This window comes from Lycorma delicatula, chromosome 3 (genome assembly GCF_047948215.1).
Source record: "Lycorma delicatula isolate Av1 chromosome 3, ASM4794821v1, whole genome shotgun sequence".
NCBI lineage: Eukaryota > Metazoa > Arthropoda > Insecta > Hemiptera > Fulgoridae > Lycorma > Lycorma delicatula.
Genome location: NC_134457.1, coordinates 141,267,073 through 141,294,881, shown reverse-complemented (window position 1 = coordinate 141,294,881; position 27,809 = coordinate 141,267,073). Strand labels below are relative to the sequence as shown.

General features: G+C 28.8%; 1 protein-coding gene across 4 annotated transcripts in view; it reads left to right on the top strand.

Annotated features, from left to right (window-relative positions):
- The window catches only part of LOC142322057 (core histone macro-H2A.1-like), a 46,949-nt gene extending 23,982 nt beyond the window's left edge, over positions 1 to 22,967 (top strand). Inside the window, exons 8-9 of one of the 4 annotated variants that reach the window (XM_075360688.1) lie at positions 12,631 to 12,820; positions 21,380 to 22,967. In XM_075360688.1, the coding sequence (XP_075216803.1) occupies positions 12,631 to 12,793 (163 nt within the window). In that variant the 3' untranslated portion in view covers positions 12,794 to 12,820; positions 21,380 to 22,967. Of the gene's footprint in view, positions 1 to 12,630; positions 13,266 to 19,628; positions 20,002 to 20,030; positions 21,325 to 21,379 lie in introns of those variants that run through there. The other 3 variants (XM_075360687.1, XM_075360689.1, XM_075360686.1) reach the window with 3 other exon arrangements.
- The last annotated feature ends 4,842 nt before the right edge of the window (positions 22,968 to 27,809 follow it).

Genomic DNA, 27,809 nt, shown 5'->3' with positions numbered 1-27,809 from the left:
TCTATTAAATTACATATATACATTTTTGCTACACTTCATTTAAACTTATTTCATATAAAAGTGAAATACAATCCTCCAATTATTTAGTAAGAGTGGACAGTTACGCAATTGCTAAAATATTAGTTTTTATTAACATCAAATATTTATATAATTATTAATTCAACAATCTTACCTGAAATATTAGGTTAGAGTAAAAGTCCCTTGATTACTCTTTAAATAAATTGTTTACCAAATAATCCAATAATAAAAACTGACTATTTTACACTGTAAGGTCAAAGTTAATATTTGTAACCAGTATGCAGGAGTTCACTAAACAGAATAGTTTAATTATTATTAACTTTTATTTATATGACATACCAGAAATCTTGTGCATATTACGCCCAAGTGATAAAAAATTTTCAATAATCATCACTTTAAATTGAATGCAATTCAAAAATGTGTTTTATTTTTCTGTCAGATAATTAGATAAAATAATTTTTTTAAATAAATTACATTTTTTATAAGAATTTGCTAAGAAAATCCAAAAATAATATGATTCTAAATTATAATTTTTAATTAATATTAAATAATCAAATGTTTACAAAATGTATCGCATATACACATATGTAATGCTTATTAAATTACATTTACACATTTTTAAAATTACATAAAATTTGATTTCACTAATAATTTTTTTCATTTTTTTTATTATTTAATTATTATTGAAAAGTTAAAAAACAAAAAAATGAAAGGAGATGAAGTCTTGATTCAAATCAATGTGCCTTCCCTTTAAGATCCAAATATTTCATTAATTAAAATTTTAATTGTAATTTTGATTGCAATCAAAAGGGAGGTGCACAGTTAGATGTTACAACAGTGCTAAATCCAAAATTTCAACATCCTAACAGCTAATCGTTTTTGAGTTATGCGAGTGAGATATGCACTTACATACATACATACATACGTACGTATGTACAGGCATCTTGCCAAAGCTAGTCAAAATGGATGTTTTACAATCGCAATACTTCCTTTACTTTGTGCAATGAAGTAAAAATTGTTTTTTTGTGAACTTTTAAAAATGTTCAATACTCTTAGAATTGTTTATAATATACAATATGTTTTATTAATGTTATTTATCCTCCTATAAATGTGATATATTTTTTTTTAATTTTAGACTTTCAATTTTCATCTTTGAACAAAAACACAAATAAGTAGCCAATTAAATAAGTTAAAAATAGTAAAACATTTTTCTAATTTTTTATAAGAATCCTGATTTAACTCCTACTTTCATGAAGTTGGGGTTGTAAAATCAGAAATCCTTAGAAAATAAGTAATTTTAAACATGTTTCTAAAAAAAAAAAACAAACATTTTTTTAAACTTGAGTAAAAACTTAAGTAAAAGGGCTAATTGTAGAAGAAGTTCAGTGACTGCAAACACATGTTTTTTTTAGGAAAAGCTTATAGATCATTAAAAAAAGAGTTTTCAGAGCATACTTACAAGAATAAAAGTATCACAAATGTTTCTAAACATTTAAAACAAGTAATCATCATATTTCAGATATTGAGAATAATATAGGTATTAGTAAAATATTTCTTATTTATTTCATCTACAAGCTATATTAGTAAGTTACTGAACACACCAGATTGTATATGAAAATGCTAATTTGTGTTGTTTATCAAATTGGATTTATCAGTAGTCAATGAATTATCTGTATTTGATCATGGTTGATGTAGTTTTATTATTTGAACAAGTTTATATGAATATTTTATATATTTGGTTTTTAACGTTTATATTTAAGTAGTTTATTGACTGATGATATAAAAATGACAAATTACTCTCAGTTTGGTGAACAAGCATTTTAATAATCTAATTTAATTCAAAAAAATATATATATAAAATATTAAATGAAATATAAACCACCAAAACATAGTAAAATGATAAGTTAAACTTTTAACATATTAAAGTTGTTTAATAAAAACTACTTTGAAAATGTGTCATTAATGAATACAGATCAATAAAAAAACATGAAAGCATTTGCTTTCATACTACTACTAATAATTTTTAAAAACAGAGAACAATCTAAGATAACAATATTTTAAAAAATTATGTCTAATGTAATTATACAAAAATTCAGTACAGACTGAAGATGCTGATTTCCCACAAAAATCCGACCTCCTGGAAATTTATATGGTAAGTTTAACCTATCTAATTACTGAGTTTTGGTGATTTATATTTCATATAATATTAAATTTTATTTACACAGTGGTCAGCTTATTAACGAATTATTTGAATTTTCAAAAACATTTTATATTATATATATATATATATTTCCAAGATTAATATTTTTAAGATTTATTCCTCGGTACTGCTAAGTTATTTACATTCTATTAAATAAACCACCTAGATATTGAGAAAAGGCATATCTTATCTTAATTTTTAATGAAAGTACTATCGCAGGATCCTGCATCCTAACTCACGATTAAAATGATTCCATTGTTGCACATTAAAAATACTAAAATAATGAAAATTGCCTATTAATTTAAACTATTGCTGCTATCTGTTGTAGATTTTATAACGTCACCTCCTACAAACACTGTCTGATGGTTTATCAAAGTGAACTTTTGTTTGTATTTATATATGTAATAATATTTTTCTATTATATTTAATTTTATGTAATCTTTATTAGTTACCAATATTTCTAAATTTGTATTTTCAGAAATAGAATGTTTATTGTTTATTAAATGGTCTACCATATTAGATAAACCTAATTTACTTATGTAATTTCTATAATGTTTAAGAAATCCAGTTTTAAAGGATCTATTTGTTTTTCTTATATTAATACCATCACAATCATTACGTTTAGTTGTATTAATTCCAGACAGATTGTTTATTTTATTATTATTGATTTTTAGATGTTTTATTGTGTGATTATTATTACATTTGTGTACTGGTTTAAATATTTCTTTATTATAAGTTTTAGTAATGTTTTCAGTGATATTATTAGTATATAAATATTTATATATATTTTTTTTCCACTCATTTGTGTCTCATTATTTACTGGTTTTAAGGTAGTTATTGTGTTTTGATAGTTGTTTTTTTATAAATAGAAATCATTAAAGTAAGTACAGGGTATAATGTTTGTTACTGAAATATTATAATGAAAATTGTGTATAAATTAATTATATGAGTTCTGCTATCTGTTGCAGTTTTTATATGACTGTCTCCCTCATACACTGTAGAGTGGCAAGTTGTTAGGAAGTTATTTTGTTTTGATAGTTATTTTTTATAAATATTATTAATTAAAGTAGTATCATATCCATTTTCAACTGCTACATGTTTTATGATGTTATTTCATAATTTAACTATTTGTTATTATGTGTGTGCTTGATTGTTCTATTGATCATATTTATATAAATGTTAATTGTATGAGAACAAGGGTGATTTGATTTTTATGAATTGTTATATTATTAGAAGTAGCTTTTGTATTTACAGATATTCCAATTTTGTTATCCTTGTATATTTCAATATTGACATCTAAATAATTTAATGTTCTATAATTATTTATTTCAAATATAAATTTAAAATTTTCATTATAGAAATTTAATTTGTTTAATATTATTAGCTGTACATTGTTTATTATTTACACAAACTTTTCATGAAACAAGTTTTTGTTTTACATTACAAAAATGAGTGATACTAATTATGAGCAACATTGCGCAATCAGGTTTTGTTGTAAACGCGGTGAGAATGCTATTGAAACTTTTTCAAAATTGAAAAGGACGTATGGAAATGATGCTCTGTCATGAGCCCAAGTTTTTAGGTGGTTTAAAACATTTTAAGATGACCAGGAATCGGTTGTAGACAATCCACGTTCTGGAAGACCAATAACGTCAAATAGTGACAACAATGTTGACACGTACCAGCAATGTTAATCGCTGGTACGAGCTGCAATTAACTGTCAGAATGAATGCAGAATAATTGAATTTGAACCATACCACATTCCATCAAATTTTGACAAACAAATTGGACATGAAAAAAGTTTGTGCCAAGTTGGTCCCAAAAAACCTCATTATTGAACAGAAAAACAACCGGGAACATGTGCTGCAATCTTCTAGGGTGAATTGAAACTGATTCTGTAAAAAATGTTATTACTGGTGATGAATTTTGGATGTTTGAGTATGACTCTGAAACAAAATGCCAGAGCAAGTAGTGGCACACTTCATAATCATTACGTCTCAGAAAAGAAAAAATAAGCAAATCAAAATCATGCTAATTTGTTTCTCTGATAGTAATGGCTTTGTCCATAAGGAGTTTTTATCTGCAGAATAGACTGTAAATCAATATGTTTACCAAGAAATTCTTGAAAGACTGCAGAAAAGAGTTGCCCACATGAGACCAGCCATCAAAGACAACTGGATGCTGCATCATGACGGTGTACCTTGTCACACTGCGCTCTCAATTAATGAGTTTTTGGCAAAAAAAACTTTCCCTCATCTTATTCACTTGAGTCCCTGTGACATTTTCCTGTTTCCATTATTATAAAAACACCTCAAAGGACACCATTATGGAACAGAAGAAAACAAAAAAAAAATGTAACTGACCATCTGAAGGATAATCTGAGTTCCAACACTGCTATGAAGAGTGGGAAAACCATTTGAAGCAATGCATGGCTTCCCAAGGGAACTATTTTGAAGGGTGATAGAGTACATGTATAATCGGATTGTAAATAAAAAGCTTTTCTGAACCAGTCTCATTACTTTATTTATAGACCTTGTATGTCTACAGAAACTAGAGTAGCAACAATTGAAAGAGAAGGCTTCACACACTCAGCTGTCGGTTGTACGAATTTGGTGCAGGCTCAGTTCTTCTGTACCAGCATTAGTCATTTATTTAATAGTCACGTCTCATATATAATGAAAATATTATCAACATATCGTGTTCGTATTAAAGCTTTATGTGAATGAGTGATGCATGCACTAATTTACTGTCAAAATCCTGGAAATATACTTCTGACATAATTGCTGAAAGTGGAAATCCCATAAGTAAGGTACTTTTTGTGTGTAGTGTGTAATCCATTATTAAATTCTAATTAGTTTTGTTGACATATATTTCTTATAATAGTAATGTTACCTTTAATAAATTTTGGATCTTGTTACATTTTATTTTTTTATTATTTTTATGGTGTGGTCTATTGGTATATTAGGATACTTGTCAATTATGTCATAACTAACCATTTTAGTGTCTTTATTTATATTTAAGCTATTTAATTTTACTAATTCTTAACCATTTCTTATATTAAATATATTAAGTAAATTCATTTTATTCCTAAGAATTTTATCTATAATTGTGTTTCTAACAGGGGAGAGATTTAAAATTAATTAAAGGTCGCATTGGAATATTTGATTTATGAATTTTTGGTAGTTCAGTTTATTTAGGGGCTATTTGTTCAAAAGGATGTATTCTAGAATGGTACTTTAAATTATTATTATTAAAAATTTTAATTAAATTTGTACATGACAACACTCATAAAGTTTTAATGCAGACACAGATTGTTGATGATATAACCTGGTAAAAAACAATGAACATCTAATAATATTAAACAAATAAAATTATTGTAATGAAAATTTAAAATTGATAATAGAATGTTAAATTATTGAAATAAATGAGGACAACCAAATTGAAACAACTGTGTATAGAAAACCTACACCTCATAATAAAACAATTTATGAAAAATTAAATCACCCTTGGTCTCATAAAATTACCTCATATGCTCAACAAACAATCAAATACACACTAATAACAAAGAAAAGTTAAATAATGAAATAAACATCATAAAACATGTAGCAGTTGAAAAGAGATATAATTCTACTTTAATTAGTAATTTTTATTAAAAAAAAAAAAACTTTAAGTACAATAACAAAAAACCTTACCTTACAACAAATATATAATAAGACACAAAACTGTGAAAAGATATGCATAAAGTAACGGGTGTTTCAAAAAGGACCCAGCTCCTTTGTTTGACAACATGAATTTATTACAAAAATATTTATGTAACCATATTCAAATTAACTTTAATAACTTTACAATACATGTTCAAAATGATTTCCTGTGATCCCGATGCAGATTCGTACACGTTTCATAACATTTGCTGCCACTTTTCTTAATGTTTACTCAGTAATGTTTGAAATCTCATTTTCAATGTTAGACCTCAATTCATCAAGTATATGAGGATTGTTTTTAAAAACTACACTTTTTAGATACCCCGAAAGGAATTAGGAAAAAAGTCATCATTTCGATTAATTGAAGTAGACGATCAAATAACAGTCCCATTCCTAAGCTGGTGTAAGATCTGGGGATCTTAGAGGCCACAACCCTTTTCATATCAAACAATGGCCAAAACATTCTCGTAACATATCCAGTGTTTTATTAACAGTATGACACGTTGCATTATCCTGCTGGAACCAACATTCTCATAAATGTAAATCTAACTTAGCAATAAACTGTTCGATTAAGTTGCAGTAAACCACACCATCTACAGATTTGTCAAAAAATAAAGGTCCTGTTACACAATGCTGGATGAGTGCATACCAAATATCAATTTTACCTGTATGTAATGGTCGTTTATTAAATGCATGAAGATCTTCAGCGCTCCATATTCGGCAGTTTTGGCTGTTATGTAACCATCCAAGTGAAACCATGCCTCATTGCTAAAATAAGCAGGATCCAAAATTTCAACACCGTTGTCATCAACAAGAGAACAGAACCAATGACAATACTGTAAACATTTTGCATGGTCTACCAAAATTTCAATACCATTGTCATCAACAGGAGAATAAAACCGACAACAATACTGTAAACATTTTCCATGGACTACTTCTTTCAGTTGTTGAACAACACTGATGCAATAAACATGCTTGTAATTTTTTATGTTCCTAAAAGCTGTAGATAGTGAAAGCTCAACCTATGAAGATAACTTTCTGAGCGATTTTCTGGGCGAGCAAATCAAACATTCTTTCATGTCCTCCAAAACTTCTAACAGTGATGGTCAACCTTTGCTTTTCCGATCATTTACACCTTCATTCTCACAAAATTTATTAATCAAATGCAATATTGTTGACGTATTAGGAATTGAAGAATTTTGAAATTTTATCCGAAACTCGTCTTTCACTTGTTTATATGGTTTATACGCAATAATAAACTCAATAATAAATACACGTTCATCCTTGGAAAACAACATAGTTAACATAATAGAGATTATGTTAACTATGTCGTTTTCCTCATAATAAAACAATTTATAAAAAAATCAAATCACCCTTGGTCTCATAAAATTACCTCATATGATCAATAAGCAATCAAATACACACATAATAACAAAGAAAAGTTAAATCATGAAATAAACATCATAAAACGTGTAGTAGTTGAAAAAACTACTTAATTTTATTAATTTTTATAAAAAAAATAATAACTCTTAAAGTACAATAACAAACTAGCTTGTTTACCTTACAACAAATATGTAGTAAGTCACAAGACAGTGAAAAAATATAAATAAAGTACAGGTGTTTCAAAAAGAACCCAGCCTCTTTGTTTGACAGTGTGAATCTATTATAAAAATATTAATGTTAATAAAATATTTATGTAACAATATTCAAATTAACTTTAATAACTTTAAAATAGATGTTCAAAATGAATTCCTGTGATCCCAATGCAGGTTTGTACATGTTTCATAACATTTCCAAATTTATACTGGCACAGCACTAGTGCATAAGAAGGACATATCAACTGTTACAAGCTGCTAACCTTGAGTATACAGTGTTGCCAACTGACATGTAGGAAGAAATAAAATTTAACTATACATGGCCTTCTTATAGGGTTACACCCCTTTTGAAACAGCTATTAGTTATACATTAATAATATCATTAAAAACATTACTAAAACTTATAATAGAGAAATATTTACCAGCAAACAAACCTAATAACTTATAATAAATATTTAAAAAATAATAATAATAATGAAATAAACTGCCTGTCAGAATTGATAAAATTAAATGTAATGATTGTGATTGTATTAATATAGGAAAAACAAATAGATCTTTTAAAACTAAATTTCTTGAAAATCATAGAAATTACAAAAACAGTAAATTGTTTAATTTGATAAACCATCAGAAAGTATTTGAGGGAGACGATTTTATAAAAACTACAACAGATAGCAAACAATCTAGTCCCATCACGATCCATTGCTTTATTGAAATTTTTCATTAAACATAGCTTAATGTATTTAATGGAATGTCCACAAATGTTTTTCATACAGAATCATATCCAATACAAGTTTCATATTTTCATGTAAACTAGTTCTCGTTCTTGAAAAAGAAATGTTCAAATTCTCTCTGCCTGTCATAAAAAGTACTTATTTTAATATTGGGTTGTAAAAGATTCCATCCTGTCAGTCATGATGCAAGAATTTGTATTTGATTTTGATCACCATTTAATTCTGACTGATTAATTTAGTGTGGTTCAGGTTTGTATTTTCTAAAAGGTCTGGGTGTCTCCTTTGTTCATCATATGATAAATCAGCACAACCTTCAACATCAATAGCTTCAGCTGCGTCTTAATTCCCATGTTTTTGGTGGTATTAGAATTGGAAACTGTGGACTGTGAGGCATTAGTCTTATAGCAGAGGGAATATCAAGTTACTTAACAGTATATTTAGTCTTAGTCGTAATATCTGATACTTTCATTATATAGGGTGGGTGGGAAGTCCCATTATGCTAGTTATGAGATTATTAAGATAAAATTAAAATTATTAAGATAGCTTTTTTTTTAATCTAGCATTTCTCCCACCACACCCCATTCGGTTGCCCTAAAGCGTAAGACCAAATGTTCATGCCACAAATGGTTATTGTGCCTCAATTGGTTTAGCGACCAATATCCTAATTAGCTCCTAGAGCTAATTATACCTAACTGCATGAACGGAATAAGTGTGGTGCCTTACACCACTCGCTTGTGTGTCCCACTTGCTCACTTGACATATTACTAAAATGGGTAGACTCACTCTGTCTACGTACTAAAATATATGACTTGTCAATAAATTAAAATTTATTCCGTCAGGAACAGCAATTTGCTGCCACACCTAGGTCGCTGAATGCCAGCAAGTACCAGTCCACCAGGTCAGCAAGTCCATTGACTCGCCACTTATGAGTGGCCAATTTTCCCCTTGACCTCTAAGTTCCAGGGTGGCCTGAGCTTTGGCCCCCCCACAAGAGATGGGCAGTCGAACATCGTCTGTTTGTTCGACTAGATCTTCCTGCAGACACAGAGCTGCCCTTAAAAACAAACTAGAGGTGTACCATCCCCCAAGTCCTATATAAATCTATACAAGGACCTACCCTTCGTTATGGCATGCCATTCTTGCTGCCATGTATCCAACGTGAGGCTATAAAGTCCCTCTGCAGGGGGAGATAAGCAACTATTTAGAACCGATGCATTGTTATCACCATTTCGCTCTGGTACAGGCTCAGCTCGAAACTGCATCCCATATACCTCGGCCTCCCTACCTCTTTGTAATAACCACATGGCCGCTCAAACTTTCACCACTAAATCAATTGGGAGAACTTTTCCCAATACGGTGGTAGCCTCATACGACGATCCCCACCACAGCTTATCCTTCCCACCTTTTCAAGCAGCAGTGAGCGATATTAGCTGTGAAAATTGGCAGCAGTGGAGCCCAATAAGGCTGGATTTATTATGCAAAGGGACTTAACATACAAAAATAGCAGTTGGTGAAGTGATCCTTTGGTTCTCTTCAAACCATTGGAATTGCAAATGTCATGTGAAAAATTTTATTCAACCAACTAGTCAATAACATTACACATGAGTTGGAATAAATGTAAGGAACCTAGGACCTGTCCTGATCACCTACTTTACATAAAAAATATGGTTCATATGATTTTTTATCAGTGGATTTATATTTCTCTTGTGAGACTTTAATGTTCCCTTACCACAAATGTAGCAGAAAGTATCTGTGTAGTTAATGCAAATGTGTGGGATTTTTTATTTAAAAATACACTGCTATACACTTATTAATATATATTGCCAAACATTAAACACATTATACTGACTACAGGGAAAATTAAAATCACAAATTGATAGAAAAAGTAGCTGCACGACTAAATGTTACACACACAAGAGCTTGTGCTTAACTGATACAGTTGAGATTTGTGTTAGTCAGCTAGATGAATTGTTTACAATATTACATCCAGCACTGAGTTACTAAAACAAAATTCATATATACTCCACAGTTTGTGACTAATGGGTGACATAATTAAATTTAGAATAATACATGACGTGAATCATTTGTAATCTATTTAATTACTGTGTAAATAATAATAATAATTCTTATTTTTCATGTCATTTTTCAGCTCACATTCATTATAGTTTATTTAGCAACTTAACTGCTTTTAGCAATAAATAAATAATATATTGTACGTGCATTGTTCATGCGCATGTATTTGTTGGAAAATAGGAAGGGCAATTATAAAAAGTCTGAGGTTAATAGTGAAAGGTTAATAGAATCAGTGCCCAAAAATACATAATATCAGCAAATATTGACCGTGTAACAAAATCATTATTAACCAGTGTTATCAGTGAAATTAATTTAACAATCACTCTTGTCATTATCATTTCCCTAATACAGTCAGTATCTTTTAAATGGTTTGCATATTGGTTTGTTAGAATAACCCAACTGATGTACTGAAGGTCTAAAATTTTATTTCAGGCTTGGGCTTGGTATAATTTTATCAGGCACTGTTCATCTCATTACCTGTGTGCAAATAAAATTATGTAGGAACTACCCACGGATAAAAATATTTAAATAATCAGAAATAAAAAGTACACGTAAAAGTACTAACCTGTAAATGAAGTATTGTTATCAGGAACTATATACTTCAGCCATTATTTTTTTTTTTAAGAACAAAAAGGAGGAAAGACATTGATAAAAATTATTATACAGGATCATTCACGGGAACCAGATATTTTTGAAGTGGGTTGTACTCGGGCGTTCGTGGTGGGAGGGGCACGTGGCTGGTGTTTCCTTTGCACGTTTCCTTTGCTCATAGCATTTACATTTTAGTCGTTGAGATGGAGCCGTGGACGCTAGACCAACGCCTGTACGTGTGTGACAGTTTTGTGCAAAATGACGAATCCGTAACTGCTGTTCAGCGAGATTTCCGCTGTCAGTTTAATATCCATCGTAATGCAAGTGTCCCTTCTCGTAACACAATATTGCGATGGGTAAACAACCTTCGAACAAGTGGTTCAATATTGAAGAAAAAACACCGGGTCCCCGACGAACTGCTAGCACTCCGGAGAACATCGAACGAGTAAGGAAAGCCATTGTCAGAAGCCAACGCCGCTCTATTCAGAGGCATTCAGCAGCGCTTCAAATGAGCACAAGTACGGTAAGACGAATTCTGAATACAGACCTGCATTTCCATCCTTACAAGATAGCCGTTGTGCAGCAGTTAAACAAGCAAGATTTCACGCAGCGATTACAATTTTGTCGACAAATGCTTACCATTTTTGAAAAAAATGAAAATTTGTTATTGTTAATGAGTGACGAAGCCCATTTTTATCTGAATGGCTTCGTCAACAAACAGAATTGCCGGTATTGGGCAGAAAAAAACCCACATCAGCTTCACGAGAGACCACTTCATAGCCCAAAGGTGACTGTCTGGTGTACAATAGGAAAGGTCGGTGTTATTGGACCATATTTTTTTAAGAAAATGATGCTGCCGTAACTGTAACAGCTGATCGTTATATTGCGATGTTGAATACGTTTTTCATCCCTGAGTTACAAAACCGGGGAATCGATTTTCAAAATGTGTTATTCCAGCAGGATGAAGCTACAGTGCACACAGTGAGGGCAACGATGGCTGTTCTCCGTAACTTGTTTCCGGGACAGAGTTTCCAGATTCGGCAACATTCCTTGGCCCCCTCGGTCCCCCGACTTGAGTAGTTGGGATTTTTTTCTGTGGGGGTTTCTGAAATCGTGTGTGTACGGCAATATACCGCGTACATTGGAGGACCTAAAGATCGCAATTCATCATCACGTCACCCAGATTGATGTAGACATGCTGCAAAGATTTGAGGCCAGTTACCGTGAAAGGCTACAACAATGTATTGTCCAAAATGGACATCACTTGTCAGACATAATTTTTCATTCATGAGTAAGTAACAAATGCTTCGATTTAACAAGTGTTTCAGTACCAATAAAACTTTTTTAAAGTAAATATCTAATTTTTTATGATTATTTTAAAAACATCTGGTTCCCGTGAATGACTCTGTACTGTAAAGTAATGTAACTTGAATGACAGAAACCAAATTAAAATGAACACTATAATGATATGAATCAAAAACATTTAAGTGATGCCATCAGTTAAAATTTTTTCAGGAATACAAAATTGATGATTGCTTCATTAATTAAATAAATTGAACACAAACCTAAGAATTGAGGTATCTGGAGGAATTTATTGCTCTTTTTGAATTCAAGTGTATTTTTAATTCATTAAAATATAAAATTTAGTTTTATTTTTACAATTTAATGTAACTTATATTGTGATATGGTATTTTTAATAAAGAATCTTCTTGTTTTTTCAGAGCGGGATTCCCAAAACAACAGGCTGCTCAGACAGTGTTAAAAGCTATCAGCAATTATTTTGTCACAATAATGGCTTCATCAATTAAACAAATATATTTTGTACTTTTTGATATGGAAAGCATCGGCATATATACTGCTGAACTTGCAAAACTAGATTCTTAGCCATCTCATAAAAGTTATGTGCCATTGGTAATTACCATTTATTTTTTTCCATTTTTTTACCGTAATTGACCATTCCTGATATATTTGTCTCTATATGTATGATAATTGGACGTAGCTGTTATTTTAAAAATTAATTCTAGTCCAGTTTCTTTTTTGAAACTATAAAAAAAAAGTTTTTTTTATAAACTTCATTTATGTGTAATAGTGAAATACTGTTGGGCTAAATTGTATTATGTAGGCTGTATTGTGATTTGTGATATAAATTTAAGAGTTTGACTTAAAATGTAAACTGTTTTTTTTTTTTAATGAAATTTTGAATCTTAAATAACAGTATTAATTTTTTATACAATTTCTCTTTCTATATAATTGTGATCGCACCTTTATATATATTTTTAATAAAAATATATTTTATATTTGTGTGATCACAGATTTATATGTATATAATTTATTTTTCATTATCTATTCTATTTTGTTTCAAATTATTTTAATGACTTTTATTATTATTTGTGCAAAATAATTTAATAACATTGAGTGGTGTATTACAACACTTTTAAAATTAAATTTGTGTAAGTTTTAGAGTTGTTTTTTTTTTTATATTGACTGTACCTAAGCCTGCAGTGCTTTTTGTATGATTAAGCCTCTTGGTGATAAATAGTTGTACATATATTGTGTTTTAATGGAAGGTCCCTGCTTATTAGAAAAAATAGCGTAGTATATCTACTTTTTCATATGCAAATCGTGGAAAATTTAACATATACTCGAAGTGTTGAAAGACTAACAGGTAAATGATGATGTATTTCTCCCAGAAGTTTATCTATTGGAATGTGAAGTTTTGTTTGAACCTTAGAAAATTAGCTATTTTCAAAAGAAATCAGACCATCTACATGTTACACAATTTTTTTCTATTGTAGACTACAAAAACACCAGAAAAAAAAACATAATTTTACAAACTCCACTTCGTACTCAATGTCAACAAAATTATGTTGATCTACCAATTCAAAGAGGAAATAATATTACAGAAATAAATTATATTTCTGACATGAATGTTCTCAAGACCAGAATAATATTGGGATTCTACAAATATTATATTAAAAAAATCTGCTTAGAGTACTGCTTAATACACTCTGTGCATTCAGTTTACGTATGATAATTGGTACAGCTATTTTGGAGATGCAGTGCAATCTGTATCAAATCAAATAAACAATCTTAAGCAATAATTGTAGGGAAGCAGTAAACATTTTACCCTTTTCATGTTTTTAAAGGTATCTCAATTACCAGTTCCTTTTTTTTTGTAATGTGAATTTAAAAAAAATGATATACTGTTGTAAAATAAATATAGAGATTGATTTTTTTATAATTGTTTATTAAGATAGTATAAACAGTTTGGCTAGTTCAATCATTTCCATATTATAATTACTTTGTAACATGTAAGGTGGGTTCATTACAATTTGATTAAAGATAAATAAATAGGATGCAGGATTATTTGTAAATAGGCTTAACCAAAATCTTAAAATATATATGTATTAACAAGAAGGGGATATACAAGGTCTGTTCAGAAAATAACCAAACATTTTTTAATTATACACCAATAGAGATATTTAGTGATGTGCGGTTGGCAGCATTGTGTTCCACAATGATTTTCAGATACATAGTTTTCTACAACATAAAATAAATTATTATAACTATTGCATTTTACAATGATTTACTTCAACCAAAATTTAAAAAATGTAGATCTGTGTAGTTCTACATATTTTTTTTTTGTTTTAATTCCATTTTCCTTCTTAAAAGATTTAAAAAATGACATTTAGATTTAAAAACTGGATTTGTAGAAGGCAATGAGAGTTGGAGGCAGTAAAAAATAGTATTTATAATTAGAGGAAATTTAATATTAGGATTTACCCAAATGGTTTTAAATTGTATTTCAAGGGTAAATTGAACAAATAAATATTGCAATATAACCATATTGTTTGCCTTAAAGAAATAGGAACAAAATATTAATCAAACCTGGAAGAGGCCATCAAGTTTAGAATGTCTTGTTGCCTGCAGCACTCACAATAACTTCCGTTTTATTACATTGAAGTTTGGTTATAGTCTTTTTTTCATTCAAATGAATATTTTATTTTTGTTGTTTAGGAGGTAATTTAATTTTGTAAACTGCCAGGTCAGTTGATGATATGGTTTCCGTACTGGGATCTAGATCAGTTGATATTAGATTCTATTCTCAGTTAGGATCTGGCTTTTTTTTCATATTAATTTCATCATCTTATCTTTGCTAAAATATATATGGTGTTTAAGAGGTCATAATATTAAAAATGTATTACATGTTGGTGAAATAATAAATTATAATAGAAAATTCAACTGCTACTAACTGTTGATTTATTCTTATTATATAAAAATTTCTATTAATATATAATAGGTACAATATTTTGTAAATATTTATATACTATGTAAATTGTCAGTTCCATGTTGGTCATGGTACATTTTCAATTTAAAAAATGAAATTTCAATAATAAATTATTTGAATGTGTACCTTATTTGTAAGTAAATATTTGATAGCCTATTTTAGATTTTATATAAAATTTGTTATTTATATGTAACCATTTAGGGTAAGTTGAAATATTTATTTGATAGCTCACAAAATCTAAAATTTGGTTTAATAAGAGTGAAAATAAGTATGCTTAGTGAATATTTATGGCATTATTTATGTTTATATCTTTTCATTCTAGTGCTTTTTTTTGTTATTTTAAGATTAGTGGGTTTATCCATTGAAATTGTTTCTGAGTCATATATCAGACATTTCATTTCTGTTTTGTTAATTAGCTGTTGCACTTTGACCAGATTCTATTTACCTAGACTTTTTTATCTTTTAGTCAATATAAAGTGACATTAGTGTATCTTCTTCCATTCTGATTATCTGTTTGGCATCATTTTTTTTCTTTTATGAAATAAAAATTATTTCACATAATTCATTTACTGAAAATTCAATGAAACAATAATAAAAGAATAATTTGTACTTTGGCACAATATTTACTATAAGTTAGATTATTATTTTATATTTCCTGAGTAAAAAATTCTCATTGAAACAACAAAGATCCCTTGTGTATACTTACAGTAGTCAACAAAAATATTTATGCAAATCAATTTAAGAAACTTATGAGTTGCATGTTTTTACGGTTGAAAGAAATATACATAATAGTGTTTACATACAGTAACAGTTAACAAATCTCTGAAAGAAAATATCCTCATATTTCATTAACTCAAAAAACTTGATTATACAATTTTTTTTATTTTTCTTCCATCATAATGTAAGACATGTTTAATTAGAATAGCTAATTTGAGTATTTTTAAACTGCTACTTTTTAATTCATCCAAATATCAATAGGGTTTATACATTATCAATAAACTTACCAGTAAATAGTCAATTTATTCTACTTATTTTTTCCTCATTTCATTAATTGCTGTGATGTATACAAGGAGAAGTGAAGCAAGAAAGCTAAGAAGAAATTGGATGTGTTTAATTTGACTCATTTCCTGTTCTACTAAAGCTCATCAATAAACTTTCCTTAGAATCTATATGTATTTTCAATAAATTTCATCCATCCCAATTTCATTTTGATTTTTACAAAATACATACATGCTGCTCTTTGTCCAGTCAAGTTGATTTAATTTCTTTCTCTTCATAATCTCTGATATTTATAATGGTATAATACATAAGTTATATATTTTTAACTTCCTCATACTTATATACTTGTTTTACTTGTATTATTTGTTATCTTGTTTTACAAAAATACAAGTAAAACATCTACCATCTTCTTCCTTTTCTCCTTTCCCCATTTACAGTACCTTGAATCACGGTTGTTTATATACTTTTTTCCCTTAATATATGACCAATCCATTTGCCCTTCCTCCTTGTAATTGTTTCCAGTAGTCTTCTTTCTTCCTTTACCGTTTTCAGTATACTAACTTTCTACCCTCACTTAATCTTCTACAATCTCATCCAAACCCCACGTTTCCATAGCTTCAGTCTTTCTTTCTATCTTTTTCCTGTTTAGCCTCCGGTAACTACCGTTTAGATAATACTTCAGAGGATGAATGAGGATGATATGTATGAGTGTAAATGAAGTGTAGTCTTGTACATTCTCAGTTCGACCAATCCTGAGATGTGTGGTTAATTGAAACCCAACCGCCAAAGAACACCGGTATCCACGATCCAGCATTCAAATCCATGTAAAAATAACTGGCGTTACTAGGACTTGAACGCTGGAACTCTCGGCTTCCAAATCAGCTGATTTGGGAAGACGCGTTCACCACTAGCCCAACCCGGTGGGTTCCATAGCTTCAGTCTGATCCTTCTTTCTCTTACCCATATAAGATCATATATTAAGAGGAAAAATCATATAAACAACTGTGATTGAAGGTACTGCAAATGGGGAAAGGAGAAAAGGAAGAAGAAAATTGAAAATGATTGATGTCATCAAGACAAAGATACCAAAGAGCTGGTGTGGGACAGAAAGAACTGGAGGTGTTAGTGGTGTCAGGGACCTGCCAGTGGTCAGAATACTACATGATGATGAATAATACACTAATGTTAAGTAACTCAAAAACAAATTAATTTCCTTCTACTTTGAATTACCAGCATTTGATTTTTTGTTGTATACATGCATATATATATTCTTTATTTACTCATAATTACAAAAACAACAATTTTTGTGCATGAGTACAGATATGCAACAAATATTGACATTTTAATAAATGTTAAAATCTAAAATTAGATTGTATAGACTATTCATGAATTGTACCAAGCATTGACGTTTGTGTGTTTTTACTTTAACATTGCCTTAAGCAGAAATTGCATAAAAAAAATTCAGCACATCAATGACATATATTAATAGGCAGCAGACTTATTTCCTAAAAGATTACGATTATGAAAAAATTAATAATGTTTTTACCAACATCTCTAAGCTATTGATCAGAAATAGCCATACAAACTCATAATTAATATAATAAGAGATTTCCAAATAATTTCTACATCATGCAAAATTTAATTTGAAGACCTGATAAAATATTCATTTAAAACATTGTTTAAGACGTTCTGTATGCTCAATACATCTAAAAAAAACTTTACAAATAGTGGTCAGAACATATTCAGTTAAATGGAAAAACAATAAATGGACTTATTTAAATAGAATTGTAACCCATTTCACAGCTCAGTGTCAATAATATGACAACTTTTAAGTTTTTATTTGTAGTAATTGATTTAAAACAGTTAAGTTAATGTTTATAATATGTTTATTGAATTTGATGCTAAAGAATTTAGCACCAAAGCAGCCAAACTTATTGTGTGCACATCTATTGTATTTCATTTTTTATTGAGAGGTGGGTAAACTTATACAAGTGCAAATGAGAATTGTAATAGTGTAAGTCAAATTTTTATAATTTTGAATAAATTAATCTTTTCCCAAATCTATTCATTAAAGAGATGCTCATACGAGTTAAAAAGGAAGTTTTTTTTTACAATTTAACCATCACTTTTGAGAACTTAAGTGATTTAAGATATTGAATAAAGCCACTTAAGGAATTTCTAAACTTTATTTTGGGTATTTTAAATGTAAAAACTCAATTGTAGGTGTAAGAATGATATTTTAAGAAAGGAATTTAAATTATTTTATAAAAAATAATAACTATCCTAATAGTAATAAAACATGTTAAAAATTTATTGAAACAGAGAGTTTGAAGTTTTCATAATACATAAAATGAGTAATATTGTTATACCTCCATTGGAAAGCAATAAATAGATTGTCTGTATATAATCGTATTAAAAATTTATTAAACATCAGAAGGTGACTTTTGACTACTGGTTCCTGTCATATAGATGCATCAGCCATAAGAATGATTGGAACACAGTGTAAAGCAACATTATGTTATATTCACCATCTATATTTAACTCAACATGGGATTTGTATCTATTAGTGGTGTGTGTATGTGTACATAAATAAATTTTTTACAGCCCATTTCTTCCAGCTAATATGGCACCATTACGTGATTTGTCAAATTTTAAAATTACCTCTAGGGAAAGTAAAATAGGCATGGGATCATTGTAAAAATTTATTTTTATTATTACTCATTAAACTTCAGCTTCTTAAATAACTTCAATATTAAGATAGATATAAGTCATGAAAACTAAACAAAATATCTTGGCTATTGTTTTCCAGTCTGAAAAATCACATTCCATTGTTACATTAAAATCTCTTAGGCAAACTTAACAATAACATGGTGTGTTGGACATTTCACGTCACCAAAAAAATAAGTTTATTGAAAGTTTAGTTTAATGATTATGAACATTAATTTCTTATATTTAAAAATTTAAAGCAAATATGATTTTATCAAATGAGTGAGTAGCAACCTCAGTAATAGTTAGTTAAAGAAAAATCCATGAGGCATAATAAGGAAATTATTAGTGTTGATTTTTCACATATGGAGTTTAAAAATGTAGATGACAAATTCAGTATACATGGAGAAGGATTAAGTCATTTATTTTTGAAACATAATTATTGATACTTTTAGCATTAATAACTTCTTTTCTTTTTTTTTTAAATTTAGTCATACATTATGTATTAATTGGACATTTTGTTAGTTGGTGGAGCAGATTGAGAAAAGTAAGTTAAAAAATAGTCTATGTATATTTTTTTAATGGAATACAATCGTCATTTTAGGAAATTTTAAATTGAGATAAAAACGTTTATTTATGTTTTGCTATGTAATAACTATAAAGAATAAAAGCCATACAATTGATGGTAAATTTATTGTTGGTTTTGTGTTTCTTGGTCATTCTTAGATACCTAACGGAAAAAGGGTATTCTGCCGTTTAGTTTAATCTGTAAGGAATTCAAACTTTCTTTCAAGTTACAGAGCCTCTTGTGATGACTGCTAATGTTTTAGAAAGGGGGAAAAAGTAGTTATTGGAATTAGGTAATAAAGCTACTATGTTCTTTCATGATTTTAGTGTAGTATATTTTTATTAAAGCATTCTTGTTCATTTCATATTCTCATTGAACACTGATGATAATTTACATTTTGTGTGTGAAGTAAGAATGGAATAGTTCTTGTAACCTTAAAGGATATATGAAACTGTGGCATTTAAGGTAACTCTATAAATTAATATGTCAAAACATTCATGAGTTTTGTTATCAGTTTAATTGTGCTGGATGTCAATGTAATTATTTATTTATTTATGCAGCAACAACAACTGGCTGATACTCAATAAAACTTACTGATGGATGATAATGAATTTTGTAGTGAGTGAAAAATACCATGCTTGACCAGGACTTGAACTTGGAACCTCCACATGAAAGACACAGATGTGTGTGGAACAACATTTCAATATTTTTACATTTGTTATTATTTAATATGTGGTCTGTTTTGTAATGTCAGCAACACACGTTGTGGTTTGTAATATCATTATTACTGTCAATGGATACTACTGCACAGTAAATTGTGTGCTTCAGTTTGTAGAATTACATCCTTTCGGTACTGCTAAAACATGGAATGTTATCTCAATGATAAATAAGAATTAAAGGGAATTTTCATTTATGCCAGGTACAATGTGTTAGCTGAAAATGATGGTTTTGATGTTGTACTCAGCTGAAGAGCATGCAGCAATTACAATTTTTATTTTAAGATTTTACAATTACATTCCTAGCTGTATATATATATATATAATGTGTGTATGTATATAATCACAGATAAGCAATTGGTCTTAAACATATTAGAGCTGTATAGTAATTATTCAGCTTCACAACAGGCTGTGAATATCCAATCATAATTTTCTAGTTGGTTTTAACCAGTCCTACATTATACCTGTAAATTAATTGAACCCTTAACTTAAAATAAGCATGAGCATGAAATTCCTCTTAAAATCTTACTGTATTTGGATCTGAATACCGTACTATATTTTGATTTTTATTTGTTTTGGTGAATATGCTTGTATAAATGCTAATGCGTACAACCTAATGCAACAATGAAGATGTGGATGGAAGTAATAAATAGCAAAATTGTCAAGCCCATTAACTAATGCTTCATGGAGTGATCAGCATTTTGTGTTCATGTTAGCCAGTCCTCTTTACTTATATAGTATGCTTTTATAGTTTTCTAATAATCATACTTTACTGTTGACAGTTTTCTCAATTGTGGACCCACTTGGCAAAATGTTTTATCTGTAATTGAATTTATCCTAGAAAAATGATTTTATTTTTGGTATACTTACAAGTCACTAAAAAAAATGAAGGAGAAAAAAATAATACCTTATGATTACAACATAGATCAATCCAGCAGTAGTTTTTATTATTTGCAACCTATAGTACCATATTAATTATAATGGATATTTTTCTTATTATAATTAGCTGTAAGCGAGTATGTGTGTTTTTATTGTTATTTTAAAATATTAACACATTATTGTACTCTAAGCACTTTCTAAAATCAGTTTTATTTGAGTAAGATAAATGCAATATGTCTATCACTATTATTATTAAATTTATTTTATTTTGTTTTTTGATTTCAAGTGTTGTTTTATCTTGGAACATGTTTCAGATATGCGTAATATTTTATCGTTTAAATGTTTCCACTTTATAATGTTTCTTAGAAATGCATTAACCATAATACTTCAGATACAACTGTGTAACTTTGGTAACAGTCACATTTATTGGGTTCCTTTGATTCGTATTTATGAAATCGAAGTGGAGTTGTATGTTTCCTTTTTTTATATCTGTAAATCAGGAAACGTACTGTGCCTTCAATAATAGATTAGTATCTATTTTCAGTAATTATGATTTCAGTATAGTTAAGTATGTATGTAAATTTTATTAATTATACTTACAGACATGTAATAAAACAAAGTAATTACTATTAAAATCTGGGAAAGTTTTATTTTTACTAGAAACAAATTTTTTAGTGTTTTCTTAATCAGATACTTTTGTATGACTTGTTTTTTTAAGATTGTATCATGTAAAAAACAGTACACTCTTTTAATAGCTTATACTAAAGTTTTAAAATATTAAGTTCATGAAAATTGTCGTAAAAAATGTTTCCGTAAGGTAAATTTCTTTTTTGTGTTTCTGCTGGAGGTAAGGATAGCTGTAGGTTAATTGGGAAGCTGTCATAATTAGAATTTATGATTAAAATATGGCTTTAGAGTATTAGGTGAAGGATATCTTTGTTTCTGTTTTCTGTTAGGATGATAATGATTACTTACATTAAGTGATAATGAAATGTACATGTACATTATGAATTTCAAAAAGCCACACAACTAATTTAAAAATATGAAGTAACATGAAATGAGTCACATGACTTGTTTCATCTTGATGGTTAAGAGATTAAAATTTTAATAGAAAATTAGGATTTTGTGAAAAAATGAGCAGGTTTTCAGAATAATAAACTATTCTTATATTTTTTGTTAACAAATCCATTATGGATAAATAGTTGATTCATGCAATAAAATAAACTTCATCTAAAATAACACACCGCTTCTAATAAGTTAACTGTATTTTGGTAATATTTCCATTTCCTAGTTTTTTGTAATTATTCCATTATATGAATACTGTTAAGATTGATCTTCATTAGTGTTGTATTTTCTGAACACTAATAACATGAAACAAAATCTTAAATGACCTGTTTCTTAATTTTTTCTTTATAATTAAAATTGTTCAATGCTCAATGATAAAGATGTGCTGTTTGTTAGTAAGATTTTTACTCATTGTACAACAAATGTGTTACACCCCTCAGTTATTGAGTGACGACAGTGCTAAAAGTGCTAAATGTTTTCAATCAACAGAGATAATTTATAAACAACCTGTCAATTATTTTAAGTATAAATTTCTGGTTGTGTGACTTAAAGCAATTTATATTATAAAAAATAACCAATTCCATTCTGTATTTTTAGAAATGCAATATAATAGTTACAATTATATTTTAAACTAAAAAAAAAAATTACTCCATTTAATAGTTATAATAATTAGCTAAATAATCATGTACATGGCAAATATTCTTAATGAAATATTCCATTTTAATGTGTTATAGTTAAACAATATTTGTAAATTTATTAAAAATGCATTCTTATTTTCATTATAATTATATTGTATGTTGAAATAGGATGATAAAGAGCTTATATACTGCCATAAAACTTTTATACATTTTTTTATAAGAGTAAATCTTTAATAGTTTGTGCTTTCATTTAAATTAATTTAAAAAAGTAAAACTAGTTATATATGAAGATTTAATTATATCAAAATAAATAAAAAAATAGATTTTTAAATTTAAAAATGTTTTATATAAATCAATCTAGTAATGTTTAATGTTTCTGTTAATTAAAAATTTCTCTTTTAAAATACTGTAATGTTTTGTGTATTGTACTGTTATTTTAGAAAAAAAAATATATTCCCGTATATTGTCTTCAAGTAATTTTTTTTTACCACATCCATAAAAAATTCCTTTAACCAGTTTACCTAACCTGTGCTTTTGGTATTACTCGCATACACTTCCATTTTAAAATTATTCTTCACAGATCTATTTGTTTAATTTTTTCTAGAAATAAAATTAGTGTTTTTTTTTCAAAAAATAAATTACAGTCCAATAATCTGATATAATTTACTTCTTTTTTTTTAAATAGATTAAGAAAAACCAGTATTGTTATAAATATTACACGTATTGATAAGTTATGATGAAGCGTTTGGAATGCTTTCATATTATCACATCTGATTCTTGATTGTAAATGAAAAAATGTTCCAGCAGGCTTTGAAAGAACCTAAGATAAACAGAGAAACCATCAGAATGTGATGAAATAAAAAGAACAATAATGTGAAAATTAGGTAATGACATTAACATGAAGATGTTGCTTACAACTCAAGTAGGGAAATCTCAATCACAGAAAATTTGAAAACAAACATTTGAGAAAAAAGTTTTCTTTATGAAAGATTTTCATTCAAACATTACAAAAAAAAAAAATAATTCAGCTATACAGTTTTACTAAAACATTAGATTAGCTAAAAAAAAGGAAAATGCAGATTGAATAATCATTTATTAAAAACGTTTTCTAACCACCTAATAACAACTGCCATTAATGACTCCAATGTTGGAAATGGATAAAAACTTACAAGATCTAAAGTATTTGTAGTAAATATAGAGATACTGAAAATAATTCCTATCAATAATCAACATTTTGTATGATCTCTTAACAACAAAGGATATTAACATATGTTAAGGGAGTGATAGGCAGTATTATGCTGTTTTTACTGGAGAGGCATATAATAAACCAGATTTTCACCATTAGGCTGTTCAGAATAAAAACTGGGAATAATAGTTGAATGTAAATCATTTGTTGATACATTTTAGGTAAGTGTCTGATCGCTTAAGCAAGAGTATGCTGTGTAATGCTCAATTCTGAGTTTCCAAAGAAATTAATAAAGCTAATATGAATATTTAAGTCATTCATAATAAAAATTGATGGTATCTTCAGTTCTGACATAAATCCCAGGTTTCATTAAAGTAAGAAGTTTTCAATAAAATTAGTGAAAAAGTAATACTAAAACAGGATCTAAGGTAGGTATGGTAGTGGAAGCCAGATTAATAATAAAGATGACATTGACAGAAGTGAAGTTATGTGAGTGGCTGCCACAAGAGGTTAGGGATTGGACTAGTCCTAAATTAGGATAAAAGTTGATGTATGATCAATGGCAAAAGTTTTCTTCAAGACAATATCCTTTTAATGTAGAAGGAATCAGTTTAATAAATTGTTTCAAGATATGTACTGCAATGATTGTCAACATTGGCTTCTCCAAAAGTTAGCAATGAATCGTCAGTCTGTGGTTCATGTGAATTTGTTATTCTTTTTGATCAGGTATAATTTGCTTATAGCACATGGCATAAATACACTTAATGTTATAGTTAGATTTTTTTGTATAGTTTAATAGTTTTATTGCAACTTTAATGTGATTTTTTTTCAATTTCATTATGTTATCACTTATGTGTATGTACGTTTTTAATGTCAATTTAGTGATCAGTAATTCTGATTAATTACTACAGTATAAATGAATTGCTATGATATTTATTCTTTAAAAAAAGACAAAATCATCCACTTATAGATATAAGATTTTTATAAACATTCCTTTCTCTAATAGTACACAAGTGTTTTGACATAATTTACTTATTATTATTACTGTTTCAAGATTATGGATAACTATGATGGTGGCCATCTGTAAAAAAAGTTATAAAACATAAAATGCTTCATTATTTCAATTTTCATATACGATATCGATCAATCAAGTATGTTGCATTTTTATTATTCTTTAGTTCGGTTCCATTTGGATTATGATTGCATTGCCTACTCTTCACCATGTCATATCATGCTTAAGATGCTGGTTGCTGTACACCACACTTTTCTTCGTCTTGCTGTAAGTGCCTTTAAATCAAGCCCTAATCCAAGCATATTGATAGCGGTGAGCCATCAGTTTGGGAAAGATGGGATCAGCTGCTAGCACCTTACTCTGCCCATCTTAAAGGACAACCAAATAACCCAGTTTTAAAGCAGTTCTTGCAAATCCTGGGTGTTTGAACCCAGCGTTAAGTACTTCACGACAAACTCAGATTCAGTAGTATATTAAGATAGGTCGAAACAGAATGATAACATTGGATGTGCATTTGTTGTTAATGACAGAACCTATATATTTGGTCTACCTATTATTACAAGTGTCTACACTGCTAGTTCAGCATATACTGTATGCCATCATTAAGTCTTTAAATATCATTAGCCCAAAATACTGTCACATCTTTATTTGTAGCGATTTACATAGTGCATTCCAAGCTTTAGAATTATATTCTAGACATCCTGTCTTGACCAAAATTTATATGCAATTGCTGAGTTGAATTATCACAACACAAAGTGAATTTCTGCTGGATCCCTAGCAAAGTGAATTTCCCGATCCTAGATCGGGTAGGAATACCCGATAATATATGGATTCCACTGCTAAAGACGCATATAGTCTCACTACTCATGTTACTATTGCCAGTTTTATTAATTCTGTTAAATAAACTCTTCAAAGAGACTGGACTGCTACAGTAGATAATAATCTCCAACACATCAAGGATACTGTACTGCCATGGACCTCTTCATGTAGGAATGAGTGCAAGAGGCTGTTATTATTTGCTGTTTGCGAATAGGGTACATTAACTTATTCATAGAGACCTAATGAATCAGTTCAGTGTACTCGTTTCTGTTCACTGCAACTACCAACTTACGATTCACCACATCCATGTGGACTGTGTGTTGTGCAGCATTGCGTTAGAAATTTAAATTAGGAGCTAACATCTGAAATATTCTAGGAAACAATATTTTATCGAATTTCTTGTATCTAAAGCTGTACATCTGTATTTGATTATTTAATAATTATTGTATTAGGTTTTTTTAGTATTTTATATTGTGTTTTATTTTTTTCCTGTGTTCTGTTTGTAAATTTTATTTTTCTGCTATTTTGATGATATATCCATTAGACTTAGCATATGTTGTTATAGAATTAGTTTGTTTATTGTAGAATCATTGCTCCACGTACATGTTTACTGTATGAATATTTAATTTAGACTGAATCTATTCTAGTGCAGAGCCAGCTTTTATAACGTAGATGGAGCCGAGTGAACCGTCAGGAGGTGCATCCCAAAAAAATTTATTAATTTTTTTGATAGTTAATGTTGTATGATGTTAGTGATAAGTGACATGAGGCTCTTCAGACTTGAATATAAATGCTTAGGACAAAATTGGGGGCCAGTGAGATTGAATACTGACAAGAGAGTTCAACGGAATTAAGAAGATAGCTAGTAGCTGCTTGTAGCGACTGCATAAAAGTGGATTTTACTTGTTCACTTTTGAACCTCTGATATAATACATTAAACCCATCTATATGACTTAATCCTATTGGGAGGAAACTGTCAAGTTAGTGCTTAGGATTGAAAGGTTTGGATTGCAAGGATGAAAACCAGGAGAGGCAGATGTAAGTGAAGGTGAGCAACCTGTGTTTAACTCTGTACTAAGTTAAACAGCCATCACTAAATACTGTAACTTTCAATTTTATTTTTTACCTCATATCCCAATAACCCCAAGGCAAAAAACATTGACCACATTTTTGGGTATTATTATCTACATACTAGTTTGTATAATTCAATTCACAAATTACATAATGTTAATAGTACAAGCAGCAGAAATAAATAGTTTACAATTAACATTACCAATGCTTTAAGAATAATAATTTCACAACATCTTTCTTTGGGAGCAACATCTCAGAAATTGGTCTAGAGTAGATGACCAACAGTTTGACAAACCAGTTCCTGTAAATCATTGAAATCAAATACTTGGGTATAGTTTCACTGTACTATAAAAGAACAATGATGGGTTGGATCTAGACAAATGGTGAAGATCTTAACTACAATAAAACTAAGGTAACGTTATCTTCAACTCTGTAAAATACAACATTTCTCAATTAGGATAAATGTAAATAAAATCAAATATATGTTTTTTAAACTTTGTAAAAATAATTTTTGAGACACCTGTAATAGAACAAAAATATAGAGAAATAACACAAAACATTGAATAGATCACAGTTTGAAATTTATTATTATGAATTGCTGACTTTTTGTCAATAATGGCTAAATATTTTACTTCTAAAATATTGTACTATTTTTTAATTAGAAGATAGTGGATTATTATAGAGTGCACTAAAAATTAACAGTCCATCTGCTGTTATAAAACAAAATATGGTTATCTTTTGAAAAAAATCATTTTCATCAGCAATAAATAGGATGTGTATATGTTGGAACAAATTAAGTATATAAACTTTAATTGTTAATTACAAGAGAAAATTTACTTGTTGAGACACAACAATTGGGGTTAAACCATAATTTCATTTCCATGTTAATGAAAGTGATTATCTTACTGAATTTTAATGTTGGAATATATGGCATTTTATAGTCAATGAAAACT